The sequence below is a fragment of the Diabrotica virgifera genome, chromosome 7, assembly GCF_917563875.1.
Source record: "Diabrotica virgifera virgifera chromosome 7, PGI_DIABVI_V3a".
Lineage (NCBI taxonomy): Eukaryota > Metazoa > Arthropoda > Insecta > Coleoptera > Chrysomelidae > Diabrotica > Diabrotica virgifera.
In genome coordinates, this window is record NC_065449.1 from 249,812,157 (window position 1) to 249,837,297 (window position 25,141).

Below are 25,141 nucleotides of genomic sequence, written 5' to 3' on the forward strand. Positions count from 1 at the left end.
AGTCTTGTTTCGCTAACATATCTGCTCGTTCGTTCCTATCCACCCCTTCATGACTCGGCACCCATATTAAAGACACTTTATTGTCTTTTGTCAGATTGTTGAGGAGATCTTTGCAGTTTCTCACCAGTTTTGATTTGGTGAGAGGGTTCTTTACAGCCAGAATAGCCGATTGGCTATCTGTAAATATTGATTCTCTTAGCTTTAGGGTCTTCATCAATGATTTCATCAGTTTATTTTTTTTTATTTAGCGTATGGACTTTCACAGTACGATAAATACACAAATATAATATATATTATTCAAACACTAAAATATAATGAATAAATCTAAATATTAATGTCCAATTTACATAGCCATTCAATTGCTTCTGGGAAGCATTCCACAAAGTCCTGGAGGTTTCCACGGTAGGCACGATTTAGGCAATTTGAAACACAATGACTTATGGTCTGTCTAGGCGATCCACAATCGCCCTGTGGACTTTCCGCGCGACCCCATTTGAACAGAGAATCAGCACATTTACCATGTCCGGTACGTATGCGATTAAGCCTCGCCCAGATGGACCGGGGCAGACGAGATCCGATGAAACCCTGGGTTGGGGTGGATATCTGAATATAGTCTGCTGCTATTGTTGGTATCCATCTTGTGGACCATTGCCTTTGTATATCATAGGAATCACCAATTATTCGGGCAGATCTGATTGGAGGATTTCTAGACCTCAGTCGTGGTGCTCTTTTGAGATGTCTGGTATGTCTTGATGAATTGGTTGTTGGCTACAATTTTCTGATGCTCTCTCACTAATGCTGCTGTACGCCGTAGATCTGGTGGAGCAATATTGCTCAAAGTAGGCAGCCATCTCACTGGGGTTGATTTTATTGTTCCAGTGATTATTCTCATGGTTTGATTAAGTTGGACATCGATTTTGTTTGTATGTGCACTATTTAACCATACTGGTGCACAACATTCTGCCACTGAAAAAACCAAAGCTAGAGCAGAGGTCCGAAGAGTCTCTGCAGAAGCACCCCAAGTTGTTCCAGCAAGTTTTGTTATTATATTGTTTCTTGTTCTCAGTTTACCGATTTCATCAATGCAGGCCACCAAAGCAAAAACTTCAGCCTGTAACACAGTAAACTAACACTGTTTGGGTCTACAAGTAATATACAGTGTGTAGAATAATATTTTATGCCATTGGTTAGGACATTACTAAACAATGGCAGGAAGTTTATATAACATCGGTAAGAAAGGAATTTACAACACCTGCCATTGACACAGTGGAAAGAGAGTTTGGCCTAAACATAAACTGTTCAAAAACAAAATACATGGTATTTAGCCGTTTGGCCCATCAAGATCCACGGTTATATGTTGATGGTAATATAATTCAAACAGTACCCAGTTTGCAATATCTTGGTTGCCATATTACTGAACAACTAGATACAGATAAAGAGATAAAATGTAAAATCGAGATAGCCCGCACGACATTTTTAAAAATGAGGTCATGCTTCTGTAATGATAAATGAGGTCATTCTTCTGTAATGATAACTTGCAACATCAACTTCGAAAACGCATGATTAAATGTTACATTTGGTCAGTCCTCTTGTATGGTGTCGAAGCATGGACATTAAAAATATCCACCATTAAGCGTTTGGAGGCCTTTGAAATGTGGCTGCACACACGTATACTGAAAATACCATGGACGGCTATGCTGACAAATGTGGCAGTCCTTAAGAGAGCAAATGCTGCCCGCGAGCTGCTTGATAACATCAAATATAGAAAGATGGCCTATTTTGGACACGTAGTAAGGGGAGACCGGTATAATATTTTTCAACTTATTATGATGGGTAAAATCGAAGGACGCAGAGGAATTGGTAGAAAGCAGGCCTCTTGGTTGAAGAATATCCGGGAGTGGACGGGAATAAAGAAAGCAGAACACCTATTTAGAATAGCTCGAGACAAAGACAGTTTCGCCATGTTAATCGCCAACGTCAAGGGGACTTGATAGGGCATGTTAAGAAGAAGAGAAGAAGAAGAAAGGAATTAGAAACAAATACGAAAACTACAGGGGAATACGCACCATCGCTACAATGGGAATATTATATGTTAGGATCCTCAGGAACAAAATAGAGAAAAGTATAGAAGGTATAGAAGGTAAAATCGGTTAAGAGCAAGCAGGATTCACAGCAGGGAAATCATATCTAGATCATAACTATACAGTACAACAGACCAGGTAGGACCAGGTAGAAAAGAAAATACATGGATAAACAAAGTGGCAGAATGGAGCCCAAGACGGACAAGAACGAGATGAAGATTGAGAGGATCATGGAAGAATGGAGGCGACAAAGCCATGTCAAAGAAACGATTGGAAAAGGGTACTAGCTGTAGACAACCCTTTATAGTATTGTAGAATAATCTTTTTAACTGAAGTTACATTAAGTTAACGAAATGTCACATGATCGTCAGATAAATTTTTTTTTCTTTCTTATTGTAATTATAGGTATCAACGGCATGTTCTCTCGGAGTATTTGGAACTCAAGTGGGGTGTGCAATCGGTTATATTCTACCCCCGTTAATTGTACAAGATGGCGACGTCGAACAAATTGGATCCCAGTTGAAAATCTTGTGTTGGTTACTAGCTGGATCAATGGTTCCAGTCACAATCGTAGTATTAGTGTGTAAGTATATACAATTATTTATAAACAATTCATTTCAATCAAGGATAAAACTTTACTTTTGAGTTTCCTGGAAAATTTCAGTGAATCAAAGATTCGTTTTACAGTTGTAATGTTTATTTTAATTTATTTAAAGCCTTCTAACACTAACACTAAAATGGAGACGATTCTTCGTCTTCTTTTTTTCGTCTGTCAAGCCTTCTACTACTACACTAACACTAACCATGGAGGATTCTACGTCTTCTTCTTTTCATTTGTCAAGTCTTCTTCTTCTTTTCGTTTCGTAGCGTATCTTGCCAGTTGAAAACCATCCATGCCAGTTGGCGGTATCTTCCTTAGGAATCTAATATCCTTTGTTTCTCGGGCAGGGATCATTATGTTCCCTTAAAGTGAATTCTTCTAGCATTGACCTCGTATCAGAACTTTTTTTAAAATTCAATATTTTCAATATGTAATCTAAGGATTATTAGACCTTGCTATGTGGCTCGTTTCAATTTATATTAAGATGTTTGCGCTGATGATGGTCTGATAAGACCGAAAACGTCCTTATCGTTGGATTCTTAAAAGTTGGATTCTTAAAAGTTGGATAATTTAAATTTTATATTAAAGATGTACAATTTTACATCAGAAGATCTTACTTCATTGTTTTTTAAACTATGTTATACAGTCAAACTCTGGGATTTTCCCTTGTATTTACATATTTAATACGTTCTGTATTTCAGATTTCCCAAAGGAACCCCCACTACCCCCGAGTAACGCACAAGCGCTGTTAAGACTGAACAAACAAGAATTTGACACTAGTGTCTTCTTCAAATCCATAAGAGATTTGTTTTTAAATCGAGGATTTGTTATCCATATGGTAGCCTATAGTATAAATATAGCAGTATTCTCTGCAGTGGGTACTTTACTTAATCAATTTATTTTGCAATTTTTTGAGGTAAGTAATCAACAAATATTATTAGAAAAATTATTATTAAACACTTAACAATGTTCTGAAAGTGTTTTTATGGAATTTCTAATTTAAGTATAGTGGAACCTCGATAACTCGGATTAATCAGGACCGCGGCCGATCCGGGTTATCGAAAATCCGGGTTATCCGGAGAATATGGTAAAATTAATAAAATACGGTATACTTACAGATAAACTTACGATATAATTGAAATAACATGAAATATATGTATATATGCACAGTACCTACACATCTAAATTACTAAAAACACGCAAACACAAACCTAAGCAAAAGGAAGCGAACAATACAAGACTGTACTACACACAATACAGTCACAATCGGAACGATGTTATGTTATTTAATAACAGTGAAAGCTAAGACCATTGTTTAAAAAAGAATTTTTTAAATAGTCTTTTAGTCTTTTTTAAACAATGCTAAGACAGTTTGAAATAAATAAAGTAATACTACAGGTGCCTGTTGTTTCCGATAATCCGAGACAATGAACGTCGGCGTCGCTCTGCCGGCGTGTGGCATGAGTCATTTTTACTACCGTATAGTTCAAATTACACAAATACACATTATCTCTCAAATATTATATTACATACATTTTTATTGTTGAAATGTTTGTCTGATGAAAATCGGTCCGAGTTAGCCGGACTTCCGGGTTATCGGGGCCGACTTATCGGGATTCCACTGTATTATGTTTGACGTTTCGATTTCCACTCCGGAAATAGTTCTCAAAAAATGTTATTCTAAAAATTCAAGGAAGACTTTTTAACCTGTTTTTTAGGTTATTTATGTATGTTGAAAAAATGACGTACTAGGCCTAGATCTTACAGGTCATAGCAATGTATGGCTGAAAGAAATTGTTTGAAGGTGATATTATTACCCTCTAAAGATATTCAATTATGAATGTTATTTTGTGTTAATTTTTTTGTGTACCAAATATGAGAGTGAGAGAGAGGACCAAAGTGACATGTCAAAGAAAAAATTGCACAAGCCAAATGGAGATGGGCTGGACATGTAGCACGTGTAAATAATAATAGGTGGGCCAAAAGACTCATAGGGTGGAGACCTAGAGAGGATAAAAGACACCGAGGTAGCCCACCAAAAAGATGGATGGATGACTTGAGAAAAACAGTGGGAAATTGGATACAGAAAGCACAAGACAGAGAACAATGGAAAAATATGGAGGAGATAGCATCCAACAGTGGATGCAGGAGTTTGAGGAATGTTTGTGTACCTAATCTGTATCGTGGATGTGATTGTGTAAATTAAATTTTTAAATTTTCCATGTTTGTTGTCATTGTAAGATATTTTAGATAATTTGCTCTTACGATTTTCTTTATTCCACTATTATTGGCATGTTCTTATTGTTGACTTCTTCTTTTAGTATTGGCAACCAAAGATTGCTGCATTCTGCTGAAGATGTTCTGCCATATAAATATAAGTGAAATGAATTTCGACTCGATTCACTTATTCCCCGTTAGAGGGCGTTCTAACCATACTGCGATATAAATAGTTTTAATTTATATCGAGAAACTACGGTCGTGTTGGTGTAAATTTGTCTTCCTCAGAGGCTCCTTGACAACAGGTAAACTTAGAAATAGTACCATCGGAGGATGGGGGGAGACAGATTTAAATCAAAACGAAACTGTAGATTTTCTTATTTTATATAAATATAACACATACACCAAAGACTTAGTTTTCGGGTTGAACCACGTTGAATTTGAGTATAACGATTCCTCTCTGTAGTCTTCATCAGGGCTTCCGAGGTCTCAGTCTCCGGAGACCTAGACCACTTTACTCATATACTGTATTGAAGAATTACTTTTTTCACCGCCCATTATTAGGAATTACAGTCTTAGAACCGTATAATATGTAGGGAAAAATATTTTTTCCCTCTAAGCTAAGCGAGATCACAGTGATTTTCATCTCAAATGTGGAATTTTTTGTGGCATTCAGAAATCTTAAAGAATCAAACAGTAATTCACTTAACTAGTAATAAACCAATTAGTTATCAGTTACTGATAAGGAGGTATAAAATTATTTAAAAGAAAACTTTTTGTAATGGTTGTTTTACCACAGGATCATTTTGAACTGTAACCTTATTAATTTTCACATTAAATATTAATTATAAGATGAAAATAACAGTAGGAAATATCTTCCGAACAGTAAGAAAAAATTTATAATAATAATAAAGACTATCAGAGATTATCAATCATATTATATTTTTGCGAATTTGCCAAAAAAAAAAGAATTATTTTTTGGTGACATTTCGTCTGCCATTGCTACTACATAATTTATATCGCACATGTTATGTCTACATCTTGTCTACTGTCTATCAGTTTACATTGAAACAGAAGAAACTGTCGTCTTGGTTACTCCGAAAAATCAGCCCTAGAAAGATAGAACCACAAGGCAACCATCGAATTTTATTAACCCAGAACTTCTTCCCAGATAACAAAAAGTGATGAAGAACGGTTAGGCTGTTTTGAACTAAAATCCTAAGATATATCTCTAAAGGAGTGCAGGAAAACGGATTATGGAGGAGACGCTATAATTTTGAGCTTTACTGCCTATAGAGTGAGTAGATTGTGCCTAGTATTGGTAGATCTATCAAAATAAACAAGCGAGGCCACTTAGAAAGAATGAATGAGGTAGAGCCGTCGAAAAACATTTATAGCCAGAGAACAGATGGAGTGAGGAAAAGAGGCAGGCCCAGAGCATGATTTAAGGACCAGGTGGAAGACGACTTACAAGTGTTAGGGGTGCAAAATTGGAAAACCAAGGCGAAGGATGGGAAGAAATGGAAGTTGATTCTGGAACAGACCAATACCCACCATGGCTTGTATTGCCCTGCATGTATACATGGACCCACCAACGATGATGATGAGAGCTTCTACTTAAGGTGCGGCCTTCTTTCCAAGTTTGGCGATCATGATTATTTGAACTCTGTTCACTGTTAGACGAGCAATTAAACCACTCTTTTAGATTGCGCAGCCATGAAATTCGTCGTCTCCAACGCTAGGCTTTCATGCATGATATTCTGCAGAAGCCGGTATTTTGTTCCTTTGATCACGTGACCAAGGTATTGTAGTTTTCGTATCTTTATTTAAGATATTTTTCTTTAGAAAGTCTTCGCAAGACTTCTTCATTCGTGACTCTGTCTACGTGGGATATTCTCAGGATTCTTCTGTAAAGCCAGATCTCGAAAACTTCCACGTTTTTAATCATTGCTTTAATCAGACTGCTTTTATACTTTATATGAGGTACCCTATAGGAGGAGATATGTACCTAAGTGCTCACAGATCTTACGGAGCACAAAGCTTTAACATTTTAGAAAAATTGATAATTGATAGAAACTTTTAGTACCTATTTGCTATATACGATACTTTTGCAGGGAGATTATGAAAATGCTGGTTGGATGGGATTTGTTATGGTTATTTCTGGGACGATTGGATCAATCCTTTTCGGAATCTTGTTAGATAAAACTCACAAATATAAGTAAGTTCTATTTTTAATTATTGTTATCAAATAAATTTTTTTGTGTCAATTTTTGTACTATCTAAAAGTTTGTGCTCTTGCCACAAGGATATGTTTTGCTCTACTTGGATCTCATCAGATACTTGGTGGGTCAGCTACCTAGTAATAAAAACATAAGTAGTGGATTGTCTTGTTGTATTTGAGTTTGTATTTTTTGACGTACCATTATCGATGAATAGAATAGAATAGAAATATGCTTTATTGTCATGAAAAATTTAACAATTTTATAGACAAAGCTTACAAGAATCATAAATAAGACAATAACAAATAAATACAATTTACTAAAATGATATAAATCGTATATATAAATAAAAATAATGAACAAAAAAACAATAACAATCTAATGCAAAATTTAAAAAAAATTTGCAAATTGCATAATCTACTTTAAGAAATTTAATAAGTTAAGTTAAGCTGCTGCATATGACACTCAAATATAGATTAAGATTATACTTATAAATAAGAATACTGTACTTTCTTAGTTATTGGTTAAGAAACTCTGCTGTTGAATAATATGGTCTTTCAGATAAATAGGCTTTAGTCATTTTACGGAACTTGGGGAAAAATGTTGCAGATTTAAGTTGTAGAGGGAGATGGTTGTAAAGATTTTTTGCAGAATATAATATAGATTTCTTTACTAACTCACTGGACGGGATCGGTAAATAGATGTCAAAGGTAGAATTTCTGGTGGAATAGTCACGTCTAGGTCTTGCTGGAAAGACATGTAGATGTTTACGAATTAAGCAAACAGTTTCTAAAATATATAAAGAAGGTAGTGTTAGAATCCTGTGATCTTTGAAGTAACTTCTGCAATGTGTTGTTCTTCTGAGGCCAAACAGATATCTTACTGCTCTTTTTTGTAATTTAAAAATAACATTAGATTGGGCAGCCGTACCAGAACCCCAAAAAGGGAGACCATATCCAAGATGTGACTCGAACAAAGAAAAATATGTTATTTTGGAAGAGGCTAAATTCATTTCCTTCGAAACAGATCTTATTGCAAAGCAAGCTGAGGATAGTTTCTTGCTTAACACATCAATATGAAGAGACCATTTCAGATTGCTATCTAAAAAAATACCAAGAAACTTTACAGAATCAACGATACTGATCTGGCTGTTATGAAGAGGTAAGGGTTGAAGAGCTCCTTTATAGGACAATGCTACTGTTTTATCTAGGTTAAAAGAGAGTAAATTTGAATCGGACCAGGATTTTATTGTAAGTAAATCAGAAGTTATAGTAGCATGAAGAGTTGCAATATTTGAGTTGCTCCAAGTGATACTGGTATCATCAGCAAAAAGAAAAACTTTTCCATCGATTTTTAAGCTAGTGATGTCATTAATACAGATAAGGAAAAGTAGAGGACCCAATAATGAACCTTGTGTACCCCACATACAACATTTTTGAGACTAGAGTCTGTATCATTTGCTCTAACCAATTGTTTCCTATTATCCAAGTAAGATTGAAACCAGTTCGAAGAAATACCTCGAATTCCGTAGAAATCTAGTTTTTTATCAAAATGTCGTGATTCACACAATCAAAAGCTTTGGCATAATCACAAAAAACAGTGGCAGTGTGCAGATTATTGTTTAATGCTTGATAAACCTCATGTAGTACAGAAAACGTGGCATCTGTGGTACATTTATTATTTAAAAAGCCGAACTGATTTTGTGATAAAATATTGTTATCAACGAGAAAGGACATAATTCGGGCTTTTATGAGTCTCTCAATAATTTTGGAGAGTACCGGTAGTAATGCAATAGGTCTATAATTGCAGGAATTTGATTTTTCACCACCCTTATGAAGAGGAATAATGATGGCCGTCTTTAGGCACTCTGGAAATTTACCTTTCTTAAAAGAATCATTAATTAGAGAGATGAGGACTCCTAACACACTGTCTGGGAGATTTGAGAAAATTTTTATGAACTCCCTGTATAACGAAACATGTCACAACGTCTCATACGTTTCAAGCCTTCTGAATGTATCATTTAATGCATTTGGTATAGTATTTGTAAAATTTACTTTATTTGTCTTTTTTTTTAGGGAAATAACTCTATTGATTTACTTTTGTTCAGCGTTAAGCATTGGATTTTTAATGTTTACGTTAAAATACCGACAAAAGTTGATGACATATTTTTCATGTGCATTAGTAGGGTGAGTATTTTAGTTTTATGAGAATATTAATTGGCAATTTGTAATAATTTGAACTAAAAAATTTAAACACGATTATTTATACGGGAACTTAACTTCAAATCAAAATATATACACCATTTTTATTCAGTTGCAATGCGAAGGCAAAGCTGCCTCGTTTTTCACTTAGAACAGGGAGCGCAGATCAGCACTCTAAATCGACTATTTTCGACTCTATTTGGAGTCATCATCAGAGAGGCGTAGGTCTGCTGCTCTCTGCCCGAAGTGACGAAACTCCGAGAGCTTATCCCCGCATTGCAACTGACGTTATGGAGTAGGTACCTAGCGACATCTGCTAAATGAAAGTCAAAGTTTTCAACCTAATAAAAATATTTAAAATATTTAAAAACATCCAAAATATTTCTAAAAGATATTTAATTGAAAACTTATTGGACCATTTTCCTGATAACACCTCCATGGCTTCTAAAAATTGCAAGCCAGAAAAATTGTGTTAGGTACCGGGAAAATGGTCCAATAACTTTTCAATTAAATATCTTTTAGAAATATTTTGGATGTTTTTAAATATTTTGAATACTTTTATTAGGTTGAAAACTTTTACTTTCATTTAGCAGATGTCGCTAGGCACCTACTCCATAACGTCAGTTGCAATGCGGGGATAAGCTCTCGGAGTTTCGTCACTTCGGGCAGAGAGCAGCAGACCTACGCCTCTCTGATGATGACTCCAAATAGAGTCGAAAATAGTCGATTTTGAGTGCTGGTTTGCGCTCTCTGTACTAAGTGAAAAATAAGAGAGTTTTGTCTTCGCATTGCAACTGTTGCAACTGAATAAAAATGGTATACATTTTTATTTTATATTAGTATTACTCCTTTGAGTAACATAGGTCCATTTTCCGTTGGAATTTACCAGTTGAACAGACGCAGACGGGGTCGTGACGGGGGACGCAAATTTTTAGAATTCCCTCTTGTCTTCTTCGCTTCAGCATCCATCTGGCTTGCAATTTTTAGAAGCCATGGAGGTGTTATCAGCAAAATGGTCCAATAAGTTTTCGATTAAATATCTTTCAGAAATATTTTGGATATTTTTAAATATTTTGAATATTTTTATTAGGTTGAAAACTTTGACTTTCCTTGAACTTAACTTACTTTATAATATATAGTTAGTAATTTTTCACTAGGTTGGACATATAAATATTCTATGTGTGTGTGCGTTTGAGCATTATTGGCTTCGGAGTCAATGTCCATTCGCCATCTTACCTTTTTGGAATTATTTGTATTATTTTACAAATTTTACAAAGAACTATTTTACATACCTATATCTAATTTTCAACGATTTTTGTTTTTATTTGGAATTATTTCCTTTCGTTGTGATTTTTTTTTATTATTTTTTTTAATCATTTTTTTATGTATTTTTTTTATTTATTTACTTATTTTTTTTATTATTATTTTTTGATATTATTATTTTTTTTATTTTTCATTGTCTTTTTTTTCAATATAAATTGGGATATTAGACTAGGACACAATTTGACGCTCAGGGGTCGATCAGAGCATTTAGACGAGACAGGTGGACCTCGGATAGACATACGGCTTAACAAGAAGGGAAAAAAACATAGGTTATAAACTTAATCTAATACATAAAATATGTTTGTACAAAATTTGATAAACATTGTAATCTTCTGCTCTTAATAGTTGAGTTAGGTTATATGGTCTGGTGATTTTGGGTATTTTGTCCATTTCTTCATTTAATAATTTAACCTCGTTTATTATTCTAGAACAGCCTAGGATCATGTGCTCCGCTGTACCTTCTTCTCCACATGAACAATTAGGAGAATCACTCAATTTTATTTTATATTTGTACTGGGGAGTTAAAACATGGTTATAAATATTCTAAAGAATGATTTTTGTTCCACTAATGATTTTTTCGAGAAATTACTGGCCAACTACGGTAATTGGTTGGTATATAACTATAGCTCGACCCAGATGTGGTTCCATTTTCAAATAAGAGAAATGCCTTGAAGAAAAAAGTGTAATGGACACAATTTGGATTCTGCGATGCCTTAGGCACCCGAAAGGCTCTATTCGCTTTATAAGTGCTTATGCAGATTTGGAGTTATGTCAACTCTGAAGGATATGATTGTTTTGTCGATTACAAAAAGGCATTTCTTCTTCTTTTTGTGTAGACATGGCTCTGTCTGGTTTTTTCAATGTGCCTCTAGTAAGTTGTCGTTCCATCGCTTTTGTGGTCTTCCCACTGATCGTCTTCCTATTGAGGAACTGTCTTTCGCCGTCCTTACTACTATATTTGTTGTCATTCGGCTTTTGTGGTCGTTACATTCTACTCTTCTGTTTCTTACTCAGTTATTAATATTCTTCACCTTGCATCTCCGTCGTATATCTGTACTTGTAACTCTGTTCCATAGTGTCTTATCATCGATTATTCGAAAGGTTTTCATCTCTGCTGTTTCTAGCATTCTTTTTGTTGTGTCTGTGTCAGGTCGTGTTTCTTCCGCGTATGCCATTATTGGTCTGTTGACTGTTTTGTAAGTTCTGTCCTTCACTTCTTTTCCGATATGTTTATTTCTCCATATTGTTTCATTTAGGCAACCTGTGGTTCTGTTTGCTGTATTCACCTGATCTTCCACTTCTGTTTCGAGCTTTCCGTAGCTAGATAGTGTGATGCCTAAATATTTAAACTCGATCACTTGCTCTATTATCTGACTCTGCAGCTCTAATTTACATCTTATTAGTAGATTTGCTGTTATAACCATGCTTTTTGTCTTTTGTGGGGAAATTAACATGTTTAATTTTCTGGCGGTTATACTAAATTGGTGCAGCAAACGTAAATCATCTTCACTTTGAGAAATTAATTTGGCATCGTCTACAAAATTATTTTAAGTTGTTTTTCTATCATTTAGTATCCTTCTTACTTGTTTTTATTATCTCATCCATAATCAGGTTGAATAACAGAGTACTCAGGGAATCTCCCTTCTCAATACCAGCTTCAATTGGGTCAGTTAGTTCTTCTTCTACTGTTACTTTTATTATGTTTTTCTGGTAGATATTTTCGATAGTTTTAATTATTCCTAGAGGTACGTCTCTTAATAATAAATGGATAACGTCCTTTAAGTTTATCCTGTCAAATGCCTTCTTAAGGCCCGCAAATGCTGCTCAAAGAAACAATGTGAAAAATACATTTGATAGAGTAAAACATTATAAGCCCATAATCATCTTGAACGATGGTTAATAGTGATATTTTCATATTTGAATAAATTATTAAGTATACCAACAACACTTGAAGTTGCACATTTCTTTGTCAGTTTTTTCTTGCTCTAAATGTTTTTAAAGAACGTTGATGACCTGAAGTTGAAGCTTCAGTTTAGAATAGAATATTTTGCATGCGACAACCATTTATCGTTAAACCTTGCCGAACACCGTTTAATATTTTTCAGATTCTTCATAAACGCCTACATGCCAGTAGGATTCGAGCTAGCCATGGAGCTCACTTTTCCCTCTGAAGAGAGCACAACTTCAGGCATTCTCTTCGCTTTTACTCAAATATCTGGAGCGATAATGGCAGTCGCCTTGGGCCACTTTAACTTATGGCTGGGCGCGTTTTGGTCGCTTTGTTCTCAAGCTGTTATGTTATTTATCGGTGCGATAGTAACGATTTTTGTACCTAATTGTCTTCTAAGGCAGGCGGCTTTCAAAGAAAATAAAGACTTGTTCCGAAAAGAACAATACCATGGCTCCCATTTAGTGTTTATTGAATGATATTAGCAAATTTTTTTGTAATAAAGTATATTCGTTTATTTTGTTACTTAATAAGGTAGGTAAAAAGAAGAAGACTTCGCCAAAAGTAGAACTTTGAAAGTACAAATTATATTTCATCCCTTCCAGACGCCGAGAGTAAAGCTCTGGATCCCTCGTACCCAGGGCCCCCGCTACCATATGTGCAAAGTGTGCAATGCACACAGGCGCCATCCTATAGGGGCAAAACCCGGGCTCACAAGTTGCAAAAAAAACAAACAAACAAACAAAAATTAATTTTAAAATAAAAGTTGAGAAATTAAATAGGATTAGGTATAAATAGGAGAGAAAGAGGAGAAAAACAAAATATTTCGGCATAATAATTAAAGGACCTAAATACCATCTACTGCGCATTATAATACGTATAAGGAAAAGTGGAGGGAAAGACATGGATTTGTCGAAAGAAACTATCATGGTTGCGTAATATTAGACAATGGTGTGGAACCACAGTAGAATTATTTCGCGCAGCAGGCGATAGAAAAAAGTTTCAGGAACTTGTAAACATGATGACGGCCAACATCTGAACACGGACACGCACCCAAAGAAGAAGATGGTATAAAAAGACACGAAATTTTATTAGTACATATTATATAATCCAGTTATAGGTCTGGATCCCGCGTATGAAAAAAAAGTTGATTAATAGCAAGCTGAAAATTTGTTAATAGCTTAAGGGTGTCTAGTCGGACAAACTTTGATATATGGGAACACTGGAAAAGGGGCAGCTTTAATTGTGGAACAGGTTAAAAATTTGGAACGGTCAGACCACGAAAACGGCACATGTATTTTGTCCGACAGAACAGACTTAAACTCTCCGAACAGAGATTAAACCTCATGCAAAAATCAGACTGCTATTTATCACCAAATGGGCGTTTTAATGAGTGGAACATGTAGAATACGTCAAATGACAGGAATTATGACAGGTGATAAATAACAGTCTGATTTTTGCATGAAAGTTTAATCTCTGTTCGGAGAGTTTAAGTCTATTCTGTCGGACAAAATAAATGTGCCGTTTTCATGGTCTGACCGTTCCAAATTTTTAATCTGTTCCACAATTAAAACTGCCCCTGTTCCAATGTTCCCATATATCAAAGTTTATCCGACTAGACACCCTTAAGCTATTAACAAATTTTCAGCTTGCTATTAATCAACTTTTTTTTCATACACGGGATCCAGACCTATTACTGCCGATTCCTATTTGCGAGAACAAGTAGAAGTCATGCATGAAGTCATAATTTTATTTAATTCTGTTTGTTTCATTTTGATATTTTAATCTACAAATAATAGTCCATTTACTCACGGTTTTTGTTGGGGATTTTAAAGAGCCGCTTGGATTGAGATGAAATTTAGCATACACATAGCTAACATGTCAAAGATAAAAAGTGATATTGTGCCGATGTGTGCTATGCCCTAGGGGTAAGTTACACTCCTTCTCGGGGGTAAAAAAACACACGTTCAAAATTAATCAGGAATTTGATAAACTGATTAACTCTAAGCAACTTTTGTTCTAGAGTTTTTTTACTAAGTCAATATTTTTTGGGTTATTTGCGAGTGAATATGTTCATTTTTCAACAAAAAATCTTCTTTTTTGACGGTTTTTCGCAAATAACTCAAAAAGTAAGTATTCTATCGAAAAAATGTTCTTAGCAAAAATATTTACAACAAAGTGAAAAAAATGATTTATATAATATGAAGTCTGTGAACTCAGTAGAAGCATAGTTGTAAGTAATGAAAAGTAGGTTCTTATTCGTCAAATTTAAAATCCAATATTTGACGTGAAATAACCAAAAAATTAGGGACTTTTGCGGGAAAAACTGATTACAACTTCTCTGAACTGTTTAAAAAAGATTTATTCTTGTTGTTTTAAAAAAGTTTCTAGCATCAAAGGTAAGTAAGTTACGCTCAAAATAAAGTTGGTCCCATTTTTTGGTAAAAAATATCGTAAAAATCACCCCTTAATTAGCATCATAAATTAAATTAATCGTTACCGCTTTACCATTTACTATATATGTATTGTATGTATTGTTTATATGATCTGTAAGTTTCATCGGTGCTTGAAAGTTCGCATTTTAAAAAAAAAATTGGTTTTAAAGTGAAATTATTGTTAATCTTGAAAAAATTCCATTTTTTTTTCAAAATAACTTAAAAATTATTAGTGATACCAAAAATATCAAGCAGTAAAACAATGTAAGTTTTGCTTTTCTGAATATTTTGGATGTTTTGTTTTCCTGTAAGACAAAAATTGGTTAAGATAAGGCTGTTCAAAATTTGCATACACTCGTGATTAGTGACTCGTTCTAGCCCTCTTAACTACAGCCTTTTTAAAAATAAGCACTTTGAACAGATGAAACTAGAGGTCATATAAACAATGCATAAGTAAAGTAACTTGTGGTGAAGCGGTGACGATTAATTTCATTTGGTAAGCTAATTAAGGGGCGATTTTTACAATTTTTTTCTGACAAAAAATTATTTTGAGCGTAACTTACTTATGATGTTAAAAACTTAAAAACAAAAAATAAAAATAAAGCTTCTTTTAAACAGTTTAATTTATAAGGAGCTTTCCTCGATAAGATTATTATTTTACGTTGAAATATTCGATTTGGAATTTGACGAATCAGAACCTACTTTTCATTAGCTACAAATACACCATATTTTTCACTTTTTTATAAGATCTATTTTTGATAATATTTTTTTTTTCGATAAAATACTAACTTTTTGAGTTATTTGAGAAAAACCGTGTTTTTTTTAATTAACATATTTACTCGAAAATAACGCTAAAATATTGACTTAGTGAAAAAACTCTATAGAACAAAAGTTGCTTAAAATTAGTCACTTTATCCAATTTTAGACTTTTTTGAACTTATGTTTTTTCACCAGAGGTGAAACTCATATCCAGGGCAAACGGACACATCGACACAATATCACTTTTTCTTTGAAATGTTAGCTATTATGTATGCCAAATGTCATGCTACTTCTAGCGGTTCTTTAAAATTCGGAGATTTTGCAATATTTTACCTTGAATGAATGGACTATATATGACTTCTAATGTTTAGTTGTTTGCTTTATTTTAAGCACCTACATACCTACCTACCTACCTACCTCAAAAAAAAATAAATAAAAAAACATCATTCAAAATGGCTTAAGGGGCGCCAAAATCTTTTTTTGCACACAGGCGCCAATAACCCTTACGGGGCCCTGCTCGTACCAACAAAAAGTTTATTAATAGCAAGTTGAAAATTTTTTAATAGATTAACGGTGTCTAGTCGGACAAACTTTGATGTTCGGGAACACTGGAACAGGAGAAGTTTTAATTGTGGAACAGGTTAAAAGTTTCGAACGTCAGACTACGAAAACGTCCAATGTATTTTGTCAGACAGAACTTCCAATTATTGATTTGTTACCCTTTCAATAAACTCTCATGCAAAAGTCGGACTGCTATTTATCACCAACATAATTCCTGTCATTTGATATGTTCTACTTACTTATTAGGTAAAATGCCCAACATATTTGTCCAACATTTTTTCATATATTATATAAATTTTGCTATTGAATAAACTTAAAAACAACCTGTTCCAGTGTTCCCATACATCAAAGTTTGTCCGACACCGTTAAGCTATTAACAAATTTTCAGCTTGCTATTAATAAACTTTTTTTTGGTACGCTGGATCCAGGCCTGTCTACTTGTTCACATCATCTCCTCTATATAATCAGGACCAAATTGATGACCTTAAAAAAACAAGCCGGACTACATGTCACAATGACCACAAGCACTAACTAAAGAAGACAAAATAAACAGCGAATCAAGCAACTAATGAAGGAAAGAATACAAAAACTAGTGCAAAACAAACGCCATAGCTACTAAAGAATACGTAGAACTAAATAAAACAATTAGAAAAAACGAATATGTGACATCAATCTAAGACCCATACTAGCTGTTGTCCTCTTACCCACTCTGACTGGGTAAGACCGCCCCACTGAGGGGGTAAGAGGGCAAGAGGAACGACTGGGTAAGATTAAAAACAAAAGTCGAGGACATCACAAGAAAAATTATCAAATTCAAATGAAACTTCGCAAGTCCCACTTTTAGATAAAAAAAAACAACCTTGAAACACCACAATAATACATTGTAGACCCTAAATAGGCAGATGACTAAAAGGAAGACCACAGATCACAGATGAGATGGGTAGATGATATTTATCAAAAAAATAGCCGAACAAATAGCCTAGTCGGGATACCATTTGACCTTGAATTACGAGCTGCCCCAAATTTTATTTTTCTAATCTTTAGGGGGAGTCAATAGTAGTGTAAATTTAAAATCTCGACTGAATTCTATCGTTGCATTAGCCGCAATCTTGATTTTAAACGAGAACCGTTTATGCTCAATCTTAGAGGATGGAAAATTTTACCCCACCCTAAAATTTTCCATCCTCTAAGTCTAGCGAATATCCCCTCTGTCCGGGATAGAATATACGATCTCAGCAAAAGATACGTCCTCAGAACAGTAAATAGCACTAACACCAGGGCTAAGGAGGTGTTAAAAACAAGAGTTGACCGCAGAGGACAAATACTCACCAGAAATCCAGCAACCAAAGTTCCATTCCTGCCTGCTAAACTTCTTGACATAGCAGGTAACGAACTTCCTGATGAGTATTGGAACGTCCTAGAAACTATCCCAATATACTATCGTAGACAATAATCGTCTACACTCCAAACGCTGAATCAAAGAGCCGTTCCTATAAATAACCGAACTTGTATATTAGTAGCAGCACAACTTTAACTTTAATTTTAATTTAAAATAAAATACAAAAAAAAAACAAAAATAAAAATAAAAAGGAAAAAAAATCAATGGCATATCGAACACCTCTAGCTGAACAACCCAATCCATTCGTCTGGACAAAAACGAACATGTCAATCATAAAATCGCACCCAAAGCGCAAACAAATCTTCTAAATTGCCTCCGTTAAAAAAAGGGAGTATCTGTCCCTTGAAGAGGTTCCAAAGCCTAAACGAGGTTAATTAACAAAGGTAGATCCTCTAAGTGCTCAATAGCTCTGCCATTTTCAACTTTTCGACAAAAAATATACAAACTGAAATTGTTGAAAATGCGATTTTGTATAATTTCGTTTATTATAATTTTTTCCGTGCGGTCCATATTTTCTGAGTTATGGGGAAAAACAGTGACAGTTAAAGCATAATTATTGAATTATTGAATTATCTCGTTTATTATTAATTTTACAACAAATACACAAAAAAATAAAGAATTTTACACATAAATAAAGAGAATTGCATTTTGAATAATTTTGATCTCTTTCATTTTTTATTTAAGGTAATACGTATGCGGTAAAAGTGCGAGCGTAAGACCTGATCGATTTTATAGCAATTGTTTTTGTTCAATATCTCCGCCATTTTCAACTTTTCGACAAAATGTCTAAGGACTGAAATTGTTGCAATTACGATTTACTACAATTTTTCGAGAGAATCAGAGGCGGGTCTTAGAGGGGGGTGGAATGAGGAAACTTCCCTCAACAGGGTACAAAATTAAAAAAAATGTTGAAATATAAAAAGCTGACATGAAACTTAAAATATCGACAGACCAATTCAACCAATAAAACCCGCAATTGTTAATAAAAATAAGTGAATTTAATGCATATAAGTTATTATTTATGTCTTTTATATACTTCGTTTGGTTGGTGTTTCATTGGAAGTTTCAAAAATTATATAAAATATAATTCTCTTTATTTTTGTTTATGTACAATTATGTCGTAAAGTTAATAATAAATGAGACAATTCAATAAATATGCTTCCCCTCCCCGCTACCACTATTTTCCGCCTTAACTCGGAAAATATTGATCGCATAATAAAAATTGTGTAAAAGAAATCGTAGGAAATTGCATTTCCAACAATTTTAGTTACTACCATTTTTATCGAAAAGTTGAAACAGGCTGAGATATTAAGCAACAACTGTTCTCTTTTAAAATCAATATGGCGACTAATGCAACAGCGAAATTCAGTCGAGATTTTAAATTTCCACTACTATTGACCTCCCCTAAAGGATAGAATTATAAAATTTGGCCTCCCCTAAAGGATAAAATTATAAAATTTGGGGCAGCTAGGAAACAAGATTCAATTCAATAATTATGTTCACCCCACCACTTTTTATTATGTTCCCACTTAACTCGGAAAATATCAACCGCATGAAAAAAATTGTTAAAAAGAAATTGTAGGAAATCATATTTGGAACAATTTTAGTTGAAAATGGCGTAGATATTGAACAAAAACAATTGATATAAAATCAATCAGGTCTTACGCTCGCGCCATTACCGCATACTTACTTTAAATATTCATTTTAGCAAAAAAATTAAAGAAATCAAAATTGTGTAGAATTAAATTTTCTCTATTTTTGTATAGGCACATTTTTGTCGCAAAACTAATAATAAACAAGATAACTCAATAATTATGCTCTAACTGTTACTATCTTCCGCCATAAATTGGAGAATATAGACCGCATGAAAAAATTGTAATTATAAAAATTACAGAAAATCACATTTTAAACAATTTTAGTTTGTATACTTTTTGTCGAAATGTTGAAAATGGCGCAGATATTGAGCAAAAACGGTTCTCGTTTAAAATCAAGATGGCGGCTAACGCAACGGCGGAATTCAGTCGAGATTTTAAATTTACACTACTATTGATCCCCTGATAAAGATTAGAAAAATAAAATTTGGGGCAGCTCCTAATGCAAGGTTAGGCCTGTTATTCGTCTAACCCGACTGGACTAAAATTAGAAGTATAAAGATAGTTGCTCAGGATAGAGATCAATGGAAGGAGTTCGGAGAGGCCTATGTCCAAAAATGGTCAATAGGAGGCTAATAAGGAGAAGAAGATTGTTAACAGTTGGTAACATTGATTGAAGACATGTTAACATTAACAGAGTAGCTTTTGCTAACATCTCCCTAAATAGATATATTAGTCATCGTATCGTAATAGATAATTGTCATATTTTTTATAGTTTTTTCATTGATATTTGTTTATAAACTGTTATAATTTCAATTTTACAATTAAATTTGAACAAAGTGTATCCAATGCAAGAAAACCGTTTACGAATTAGTACAAAATGTGGTAAGTTAAGTTAAATATAGCTATGCCTAAAAGATAATTAAAGCATGGACTTACTATTAACCCATTTATTATACGTCTCGAAAGTTACTCCAATTTTTCAAATATTTCTATAAGAATTTTAAATTGCAAGTGCATAATAAACGATTTTCGGAAGCAAATAAACTTACGTGGATAGAGATCGGCCCACTCAAAAATTTGGTCATTTTTGATGTCTCAGATTTCCTAAACCTGTTGGCCGATTTAAGTGATTTTTTGAACAGATTATAGCCTGATTCTTTAACAATACTACTGTAATAATATTGTTGCTAAACAGTTAAATTTTCATTGTATACCGGGTGTACCAATCAAACTGTGTTTTTTCTCAAAGTTCGCATCACCCTGTGGAATATTCTAGCATTTATAAAATACTGAAACTAGAACCCAACTATAACCTCAGGTTTTTCAACATTCTCTTTTTTGAATCATTCGTTTATGTTGGATAATAAAAAAGTTAGGTACTTTAACAACTAGACATGTTCTTCATCAATACACGGTGTTTCTAAATAAGTGCGACAAACTATAAGGGATAATTCTGCATGAAAAAATAATGACATTTGGCTTTATAAACATATGTCCGCAAATGTTTCGTTTCCAAGATACGTGATGTTGAATTTTTTCTTACAAACTGACGATTTATTTTATTTCTTTAAAACCGGTTGAGATATGCCAATGAAATTTGGTGGGTTTGAAGACGTAGTTATTGCACATTTTTTGACGTACAATTAAGAATTTAATATTCACCATTAGCGCTCATACGTGTAATATGACCGATCATATTACCTGTATGCACGCTAATGGTGAATATAAAATTCTTAATTTTATGTCAAAAAATCCGCAATAACTAGCTCTTAAAACTTACCAAATTTCATTTGCATATCTCAACTGGTTTTAAAGCAATAAATAAATAAATCGTCAGTTTGTAAGAAAAAATTCAACAACCCGTATCTCGCAAACGAAACATTTGCGGTCATACGTTTATAAAGCCAACTGTCATTTTTTTTTCATGCAGAATTATCCCTTAAAGTTTGTCGCACTTATTTGGAAACACCGTGTATTGATGAAGAACATGTCTAGTTGTTAAAGTATCTTAATTTTTTTATTATCCAACATAAATGAATGAATCAAAAAGCAGAATGTTAAGAAAACCTGATGCTATAGTTGGATTTTAATTTCAGTATTTTATAAATGCTAGAATATTCCACAGGGTGATTCAAAATTTGAGAAAAAAACACAGTTTGAGTGGTACCTACACCCGGTATACAATGAAAATTTAACTGTTTAGCAACAATATTATTACAGACGTATTGTTAAAGAATCAGGCTATAACATGTTCAAAAAATCACTTAAATCGGCTAACAGGTTTAGGAAATATGAGACATCAAAAATGATCACATTTTTAAGTGGGCCGATTTCTATTCACGTAAGTTTAGTATCTCAATGTAAAAGTTTGATTGAGTACTATATTCCTATAGTTGTTATTATGTAAATAAATAAAAATAAGTTGGTTTTTTAATATGTACCTATTTATTTTATCGAAATGAACATTTTCAGGTGCTTTGCTTTAGTATATTTACAAATAAATCATAGCTATAGTCTATAGCCCAGCCCAGATAATGAGCAAAATAGAGTGTATTGTTGACAGTCACTCATATGTTCTAAACAACGTGTTTGTGTGTAAAAGCATTTTATTGTATATCTACAATCTAAATCATGGACGTACTTTCTTGACGTATTTTATAATACTGCATGTAGAACATTTAACAAAATAGGATTATTGCCACTCGAAAACTGTGTGAAAACATCGATTTCCTAAGAATATGTAAGCTGTAGAAAAAATAGAAAAAATATTTCAAACAAGAAATGTAGCTTAAATAATTTTAAACAAAAATGTTAGAATTTTTTGTGTAGTATAGACCTCTCAGAAACAACGCTTGAAGCGACTGGTGATTTTGAGTGTCAGTTACACGCGCGAAATCAAGTTTTTAAATAAAATTTGCACAAAAAAAGCTGCTCTCTTCACCTTTAAGATGTATTCAAGACGCACAATTTAAATTCAAAATCGCCCATCGCTTCAAGAGTTGTTTCCGAGAGAATGGTTCATTCTGCACAAATAGTTTTTAAAGACTATTTATATATTTATATATTTAAATTTTTGTTCAAAATGATCTCAGCTACATTTCTGGTTTGAAATTTTTTTTTCTACTGCGTACAGATTCTAGGTAAATTAATGTTTTCCGATGCCTCCACTCTAGAAGATAGAATTTTAGTTTAGAGGAAAGCCAGGAGAGTGGAGTGACAAACTTTCTGCATCTTTTTTGGGGACTCTTACAACAAAATTTAGCTGTTCCTATGATTTCTAAAGGTTGAAAGACCTTTAAAGAGATTTAAATTTGGTGTGCATGTTAAACACGACATATAAAAACATTTACTATTTTTAAAAATATAATTTGTTTTTTCTAGGTTATTTACCAATGCTTACATGCCAGTTGGTTTTGAATTGGCTATAGAACTAACGTTTCCATCCGAAGAGTCTACAACTTCCGGTATACTGCTGGCTAGTACTCAAGTTCTGGGTGTAGTAGTTACTGTAGGAGTTGGATACCTCAATCAATATTTTAGAGCGTTTTGGACATTGAGTACCCAAGTGGTACTGCTTCTAATTGGTACAATAGTCACTGCGTACATTCCTAATAATCTGTTAAGGCTGGAGGCATCGAAGCAGACGAATTTGCAGTTTTTGAAGAGGAGAGAATCCCGTGGGTCTTCACTATTTGTTAAATGAGTACTGTTGTTTTAATTAATTAGAAGAATGTTTTTAATTTTATAAGAAATAAATTTAAGGTTTGTTAAATGAAAAATCTAATTGTTACGATAAATAAAATATTTTATTCTAAGCACATTCTTACTATTAAAGACGATGTTAAGGTACTAGTACACTTTAGAAGACCAGAAATAATAATTTTTTTTTAATTTTTTTTTCAGAACCTTTATTAAAAATGAACATAGAACTTTTTACATATTAATATCCAATTCTTAGAGAGTACAAAATATATATATATATATATATATATATATATATATATATATATATATATATATATATATATATATATATATATATATATATATATATATATATATATATATATAAAGAAAAAAGAAGTACTTTGTTGACTTGTTTATAAAAAACACTTTTGAGTTTCGGTGGGTTGGAGTCAATAAAAAGGGGCTGTTAGAATACTATTTTTTATTACTCGAGCTTTCGAATGTGTTTACATTCATTTTCAAGAGCTAAAAAGTAACTGATAAAGTGGAAACAAAGATCATGTAAAAATATAACTCACCAGATAAATCTAGATTGGTTATTAAAACTTGCTAACATTAATACATATAAATAAGAGGAAAACTATTAATATCCATAAAATGAATTCTTCCCAGACTGCATAATATAAATTAATGGCCAAAAGAGTTAAATTTTTGAAATGAATTTTGAATTTGAATGATCGGTAAATTGGAAAAAAATTTTAATACAAAAAGTCAATGTCAGTGAAAAAATCAGCCTACATCGACAAGTAGCTAAAAGTAATTTATTTAAATATATTATAACGTGATGATTTGTTAAAAAAAAGAAAGAAGAAATAAATAAGTAGAGAAAAAAATATTTTAGTAGTTTACAGAAGTACAAAAGAAATGTAATAAGGATGTGAAAAAAGTGAAATATTTATGGTGCTCTGAATATTATTTAAAATTATAAGGAAATGATGTAATTATAAATTTTGCTTAAATTTTGAATTTCTGATCTTTTATTTAAACTATGATCACTTCTACTAATAGATACCATTTCCAGAAAAGTCCTTTTGAATTTATTACCTTCATTGCACAAAATTTTTATGTTGTCAAAATCCATGATATGATCTTTGTCAATCACATGCTCTGCCAAAGCACAAGACGGTTTTTTGATTCGGCAATCACTTTTGTGGGAAATTACGCGACTAGATAAATTCCTGCCAGTCTCACCAATATATATAACATACCATCATTAACACCTAAGTTAATAAAAATTTTAAAGGTTATTGACAATATAAAAATAACAACAAAAAACATCAAAACCATTACATCTCTGTATTCTAAGACAAAGTATCCTATAGAAAAATTAGAGAAAACTAATGTAGTATACGGCATTAGTTGCACTCAGTGTGAGGCTGTATATATTGGTGAGACTGGCAGGAATTTATCTAGTCGCGTAATTTCCCACAAAAGTGATTGCCGAATCAAAAAACCGTCTTGTGCTTTGGCAGAGCATGTGATTGACAAAGATCATATCATGGATTTTGACAACATAAAAATTTTGTGCAATGAAGGTAATAAATTCAAAAGGACTTTTTTGGAAATGGTATCTATTAGTAGAAGTGATCATAGTTTAAATAAAAGATCAGAAATTCAAAATTTAAGCAAAATTTATAATTACATCATTTCCTTATAATTTTAAATAATATTCAGAGCACCATAAATATTTCACTTTTTTCACATCCTTATTACATTTCTTTTGTACTTCTGTAAACTACTAAAATATTTTTTTCTCTACTTATTTATTTCTTCTTTCTTTTTTTTAACAAATCATCACGTTATAATATATTTAAATAAATTACTTTTAGCTACTTGTCGATGTAGGCTGATTTTTTCACTGACATTGACTTTTTGTATTAAAATTTTTTTCCAATTTACCGATCATTCAAATTCAAAATTCATTTCAAAAATTTAAATCTTTTGGCCATTAATTTATATTATGCAGTCTGGGAAGAATTCATTTTATGGATATTAATAGTTTTCCTCTTATTTATATGTATTAATGTTAGCAAGTTTTAATAACCAATCTAGATT

At 32.9% G+C, this 25,141-nt stretch overlaps 1 protein-coding gene across 3 annotated transcripts in view; it reads left to right on the top strand.

Annotated features, from left to right (window-relative positions):
* The window catches only part of LOC126888399 (uncharacterized MFS-type transporter C09D4.1-like), a 36,246-nt gene extending 13,092 nt beyond the window's left edge, over positions 1–23,154 (top strand). For 2 of the 3 annotated variants that reach the window (XM_050656635.1, XM_050656633.1), the window contains 5 exons: positions 2,487–2,664; positions 3,384–3,598; positions 7,014–7,117; positions 9,194–9,304; positions 22,721–23,154. In XM_050656635.1, coding sequence (XP_050512592.1) covers positions 2,487–2,664; positions 3,384–3,598; positions 7,014–7,117; positions 9,194–9,304; positions 22,721–23,042 — 930 coding nt within the window. In that variant the 3' untranslated portion in view covers positions 23,043–23,154. Of the gene's footprint in view, positions 1–2,486; positions 2,665–3,383; positions 3,599–7,013; positions 7,118–9,193; positions 9,305–12,747; positions 13,108–22,720 lie in introns of those variants that run through there. The other variant, XM_050656634.1, reaches the window with a different exon arrangement.
* The last annotated feature ends 1,987 nt before the right edge of the window (positions 23,155–25,141 follow it).